The 6,685-nt window shown below is 39.1% G+C and overlaps 1 protein-coding gene across 1 annotated transcript in view; it reads right to left on the bottom strand.

The window, feature by feature from the left end:
* SUGP1 (SURP and G patch domain containing 1) overlaps nt 1-6,685 on the bottom strand; it is a 22,833-nt gene that overhangs the window by 14,968 nt on the left and 1,180 nt on the right. Inside the window, exon 2 of the mRNA XM_006885861.1 lies at nt 1,142-1,307. Coding sequence (XP_006885923.1) covers nt 1,142-1,307 — 166 coding nt within the window. The remainder of the gene's footprint in view (nt 1-1,141; nt 1,308-6,685) is intronic.

Genomic DNA, 6,685 nt, shown 5'->3' with positions numbered 1-6,685 from the left:
AGAATAGTACAACAATGAATGAGTGGAAGCCCAAAATCTCTGTAAATGTTTATGAAAATTAATAAAATATAATTATAGGAAAAAAAAAAGAAAAAAAAAAACAGTAGCACCTGTGAGTAAGGTGCTCCCTTAAATACTGAACTATTTGCAAACAGTCAATACCAACCTAAAAGCAAAAGGAACAAAGCAAAGAGCAGAAGGGAAGCTAGGTCAATGGAAACAGAACAAACAGTCAAATAAGAATGCTGACACAAGGTAAAACTTATAACCAGTGGCAAGGAACAATGTGTCTAACTATTGCTAAAGAGGAATCTGACTTGCTAAGTAAACTTTCACCTAAAACACATCAATCACAGCAAAGTGTATCCACACAGTTTCTGTCACTTGGGGTTGCTATGAGAAAGGACTCCATTGGAGCCAACACTAAAATGAGCACATTAATATATACTGTGACAGATAAACTTCAAAAAGATTATGCCGAGTGAGAAAAGTAGGGGGAAAAAAGAGGTAAATACTGTGATTCTATTTATAAAAGACCTCCCAAACAGGCAAATCCAGAGACAGAAAGGTCGATTAGTGGCTTCTGGGGCTGGAATGCAAAGGTGTGCTGGCTTGCTTACCAACAAAAAAGGTCAAAGCTGGATGAAGCTTTGTGGAGTATTTAGACCTTCTGTATCAGAACCCAACTCTTGCCTGGAAACTCTAAATCTTATCAATTCAACCACATCACTACTCTCACTCTCCGGCATGAAGTATCTCAGAACCCACAGTGAGCCATCTCCCAGCTTGCTCTGACTGATGTGAATGGGACAGAGCCTTTTTCTTCATCCTGCCTTCCTCCGCAGCCTGCATGCTCTGGGCTTGAGAATACAGAGCACCAACTCTGCCCTATGGGGTCTCCTTCTATCCTCCAGCATCTCTTGGGTAGGGGGTTACATCTTTCCTAACTAGCAAACTGTGAGCAAAAAGGGGGCTACCTTTGCTCTGAACTATACCCTCAGCCCCTGGTTCACAGCTCGTCTGAAGTGAGTAGTACACACACACTAAGGGAGAGAGCATGGCTAGTGCTAATATCTACTGACTGTTCTTAAAAGCAAATGCAACTGTTTGTGTCCCAGCCCAAGTTCCCAAGGGCACTTACTCTCCAGCCTGTGAGCTGACCACCTGGTTCTGCTTGGCTTTCTGCTGCTCCATCTTGGCTTCAATTTCCCGTTTCTTCTGAGCTATGAGCTCTTCTTGGTGAAGAATGTTCATGTTCATTTTTCCAGATTTTGGAGGAGCCACTCCAAACCATCGATTGGCCTTTCCTGGGGAGGGAAAAGAACACAACAAAAGTTATCTTTGCAGGGATGGGGTGAAAGAAATGGGAAAGATCCAGCAGGGACCTGAAAAGGTGGGATAATGGTAGGCATAGTTCAATGGTGATTGATTTTATAAAACACAATGTATGAAAATGACTGTATGAAACACAATGGGAATGAAGGAAAGTGTGAAACACATAAACAAGTTTTGTACATAAACCAACATAAAACGGGAAAAAAAATTAAAGCTATTTTTGCTTCCTAAGTGCTTACTAAGGACTAGCAACAATTGCCTTCAGGTTGTTTCACACATTTGCATATTCAGGGTTTAGTAAATCGCTGACTGAGCAACCAGTTGCCATGAGCCAACCCCAACTCATGGCAGCCTCTACGTCAGAGCAAAACTATGCTCCATAAGGTTTTTAATAGCTGACTTCTCAGGAGATTGCTAGGCCTTTCTCCTGAGGTGCCTTTGGGCAGACTCGAATTAGTAGCTGCGTATTAACTGCACCACCCAGGACCTCTGGGCACCCTCTAGGCACTGACAGAGAAAGCCAACTTTGCTGGTTGGGACTCACCATCAGTTGCAGAGACAATAAAAAACTGCAAGTTGTGACTAAAACACCAAAAATACAAACCTATTGATTTCAGGTTGATTCTGATTCATGGTGACCTTGTGTGCATATAAAACTGTCTTGACTGTGTGGTCTTTAGGCAACTGACTACTTGCCAAAAGGCTGGCAGTTTGATGTCACTTGGAGATGCCTCGGCAACAGTCATGATCTGTTCTGAAAGGGTCCCTGACTTGAAAATCATGTGGAAGAGTTCTACTCCAAACATAAGGGGTCACTAGGTGCTAGAGTTTATTCGACAGGAATTAAGAACAATCTCTACAGAAAAAGGTATTCTTAGTGCTGCTGAGTGGGTGTGCACCACAGCCTCTAAGTCAGTTCTTGTTAATGCCGAGCACAGTGACCCTATAAACAAAAGACCTGAAAACTTGTGTAATTTTCATTGTTTCTCCAAGTTCATAGTTTTCAGAAGCAAGCCTCTCCCGCTTCCAAGCTTGTTGTAAATGGGAGCTCCACCAAACACTGTCCACCATGGGTAACCATTATCGCATATGACACATCAGTGTCACAGTGTTTAGCATCAGAGCAACTGCGAGTTACCTCTGTACAGCAAATGGACAGACCAGTGTTATACACTGCTTAGAAGAATGTTCGACCAAAACAATTAAAACCAGGCCTGAGTGCCACAGATTAAAATCACCTACCTTTGGCTTGTTATCATTTTCTGTCCACTACGTCAACTGAACTCTATGCTGTTGTTGTTAAGTGCTGTCGAGTCGTAGATGACTCACAGCGACCCTATTAATGAAAGACCTAATACTTGTGTAACGTTCATCGTTTCTCCAAGTTCATAGAGTTTCTGGAGTCTAAGTCAGTAGGTGAGTATAAATTAACTGCACCAAAGGTGAGAAAGAGCACCAGAGGAATTCCTAGACAGTACCAGAAATGCCTGCAAGAGGAGGGATATTTACTCTGAGACCAGGTGGAGAGGAGCCAAGCACGTGGAAATCCAAACCAGCAGTTTAGATAGAGGAAGAAACTTGAGGTGTGAGTGCACAAGGAGCTCAATGTGTTTAGGATAGCCATGAGACTGAGGCAAACAGGGATGGGGAACAGATGAGCCATTAGAATTTTACTCTAAAAGCTTTGGGAAGTGACATGTAGCATTAAGCTGGGGAATGTTACTGTTAGTTACTGTTAAATGAACCCCAATTCATGGTGACCACATGTGGTCCTGCTCCATCCTGCTATGAGCCACATGGTTTTCTTTCATCTCCTGACTTCTAGAAGTTGAGCCTTTGGTTATAATGCATCTTAGCTCCAATGAAATATGCTCAGTACCACACAAGTCTCTACTGACAGAAGAATGATAGCTTTGGATGAGGTGTACTGGCTGGGAAGCCAACCTGGGTCTCTCATACAAGAGGTGATAAGTGTACCACCAATATCTGTTCAGGCCTCATCCTGCATGGTGATGAAGGGACCGTCATGGAGGATAAAAATCAACGCCCTCATTGAGTCAACCAGTGTCAATGTTGAACCTTTCTGGCCTGGTCTGTTTGCAAAGACCCTGGCAAATGTCAACACCGGGAGCCTCATCTGCAATTTGTGTGCTTGTGGACCTGCCCCAATGGCCAGGTCCACACCAGCTAAAGGACCTGCCCCCTCCACTGCTGCTGCTCCAGCTGAGAAGAAAGTGGAAGCAAAGAAGAGTCTGGTGATGACAAGGGATTTGGTCTTTTTTAACTAAACCACTTTTGTAATGTGTCCAATTAAAAGAATGCTGAACTCTTAAAAAAAAAAAGTCTACCACAGAACAAAATCAAACTAAAATTTTAAATTTTAATATCATTCTGGTGCTGACTGGAGTGCCTAAGAACCAAAGAGGTCTACAGACCTACAAGTAATGCAACAGCATTATCAGACCAGGACGGTAACATTGAAGATGGAGATTTCTTCCCACAAGACCGGGTTTCCCACGGAGTAAGGGGAAAAGAGACATCCTGAAAGTTGGTTCTCCAGGCCCTGGAGAAGATTTTGGCCGACAAGGAAGTGAAGAAAGCGCATCACTCCCAGCTGCGCAAAGCGTGCGAGGTGGCATTAGAGGAAATAAAAGCCGAAACTGAAAAGCAAAGTCCTCCTCATGGAGAAACAAAAACTGGATCAAGTACCCTCCCACCAGTGAAATCAAAGACAAATTTTATTGAAGCAGACAAGTACTTCTTACCCTTTGAGTTGGCATGTCAGTCTAAATGTCCCCGAATAGTTAGTACATCTTTAGATTGTTTACAGAAACTTATTGCTTATGGACACTTGACTGGCAATGCTCCAGATAGTACAACTCCAGGCAAAAAATTAATTGACAGAATTATTGAAACAATATGTGGTTGTTTCCAGGGTCCCCAAACAGACGAGGGTGTTCAGTTGCAGATAATAAGGGCTTTACTTTCGGCAGTAACATCCCAACATATAGAAATTCACGAAGGAACTGTACTACAGGCTGTGAGAACATGTTATAATATTTATCTAGCAAGCAAAAATCTCATCAATCAGACAACAGCCAAAGCTACTCTTACTCAGATGTTAAATGTTATCTTTGCACGTATGGAAAACCAAGCAGTAAGTAATAAAAACACAGAGATTGCCTAGACCAGTACAGATGTTAAATACAGAAGGAAGCCTAGTAAGTCTAGTGAAATCTTTATGCCCCTCAAGAAGACTGCTTTTCATGTGCACATCTATATAAACTGAAATATTTTAGTATTTTATTTTTCTTATGTTTTGACATTTTATGACATGACCTTGAACACGATATCTTATTAGTTTACAAATAGAGTGACAAAGATAATGTTTACTCATAGAATTTTGTGAATTGATAGTTTTACTGCTCTCAAACTCAGCAGACAAGTATAATGTAGATTTATTCTTGTTGTTAATGTTGTTTGCCATCAGGATGGAACCAACTCATAGCTGTGACTGTCCAGAGGATTAACAAGGAATCTCCTTACCTGTAGGTCATCTGAGCTCCCTAATGCAAATATAAAACTACCTCATTTAATCTGTTGTTGTTATGTATCATCAAGTTGGAGCTAACCTAACCTCCTTCAGGTTGAATCTGTAGATCTCTAGGAAAACTTTAAAAAAAAACAAAACCCAAACAAAAACCAACTGACTTAATTTACAGGTTTTACTTTTCTCAGTTGTTACTTTTAGTTGATATTACACTTAAAGAAAAGTTAAACTATTTCAGAGACATTAGACATCTCTATTATACTTTATCATGCTTCCTATTGTTGTAAATAAATACATTGTTATAAATAAATGCTTTCTTGAATGCTAATATATTTATGTAATTTTAAATTGTAGTAAATAAATAATAATGTTTATTGTTGTAAAAAACATTTGCTAGTTAAGCATTTTCCAGGTTTACATTGTAGGGATACCAGTTACATTATTTATGCACAACCATCACCCATACTCATTGCTAAATTTCTCTTATTGTAAACAAACTCACTTCTTAAACAAGGAATAATGCTAATACTTATATAATCATAGAATAATTACCAAAAGAGCATTAATACTAATGAAATATAATTAATTATAAACCCTATTTGACTTTCGTTAATTATCCCATTAATGTCATTGCTCTGTTTCAGAATCTGATTCAGAATCCCTCATTTCATTTAATAAACACCTGGCTGTTATGTCCTCTTTTTAGTCCTCTTAGTGTGGTAGTTCCTAGGCCTGCCTTTATTTTTTTTATGACTGACACTTTTGGAAACTACTGATTGGTTGTTTTATAGCTTGCTTCTAGTGTACTTTGATATTTTCCTGTGATCAGAGTGAGATTTCTGTGTTTTAGGCCGAAAGTGGATGTACTTTCAGTGCGTCAGATCAGAAGTTCATGACACTGAAATGCTCTATCATGAGTTCTGTTAATGTGCAGCACTTAGTGTTTGCCAGGTTTTTCCTCTGTAAGGTCACTGTTTTTCCTTTTTTTGTAGTTAATGCATATTTTGACACTGTGGTTTTTGAGAATATGCTAATATTTGTCCATTTGACGCAGTGAAAAATATATCTTGGGGATACACTATATTTAGGTTCATCAGGAGATTTTGCTGGCAACGATTTTACTGTGATAGTTTCATAATTGTGATTTTTTTTTTCATTTCCCTTTCTTACTTGATTGTCTTCTTTCACATTTATTATATATTACTCAGTTATTTATTTATTTCAGTCTTAGGTCATGGATGTTTATTTTGTTCCCTGAATTATGTTCTAATACTGTCATTCTTTATTTTGTTCAAATAATTTCAGTTAAATCCTTTCATTTTTTTAAAAAAATTTCTGTGCTTTTTAAAAAATATCTACTTGTAACACCTCAGGATATTTCAAATACATCTTGCCATTTTCCCGACTCACCACAACAACTCTTTCCCTAACAACCCTGGCCTCTTTTATTGAAGAAATGATGTTTATAATCCCAAATCTGTATAAATCTGGATGGCTAGATGTGTTATTTGCTGCTGAGGTATTATTTTTATAGGCCCGTCACAGGTAGAGCTGGGACACATAGGTCCATTTACTGACCACCTCCCCAAATCTTTTTGTCGGCACATATTAATATCCCTGTTCCTTTATGGGATACGTTGTTTATTCACTCATAGTATGAACATAAAGTAGTTTTAGAATTGATAACCTTTACCATGGACAGACACTGTTTTGTTCTGTTGTCTGTAGGGTCATTGTGAGTAAAGCCAATTTGACAACAGTAATCCTATGCATTTTTAAAAAAGTGTGTGTGTGTGTGTG

This window comes from Elephantulus edwardii, unplaced genomic scaffold (assembly GCF_000299155.1).
Source record: "Elephantulus edwardii isolate Elephantulus edwardi_28Jun2011 unplaced genomic scaffold, EleEdw1.0 scaffold00045, whole genome shotgun sequence".
Taxonomy (NCBI): domain Eukaryota; kingdom Metazoa; phylum Chordata; class Mammalia; order Macroscelidea; family Macroscelididae; genus Elephantulus; species Elephantulus edwardii.
This window is presented reverse-complemented; position numbering and strand designations above follow the sequence as displayed.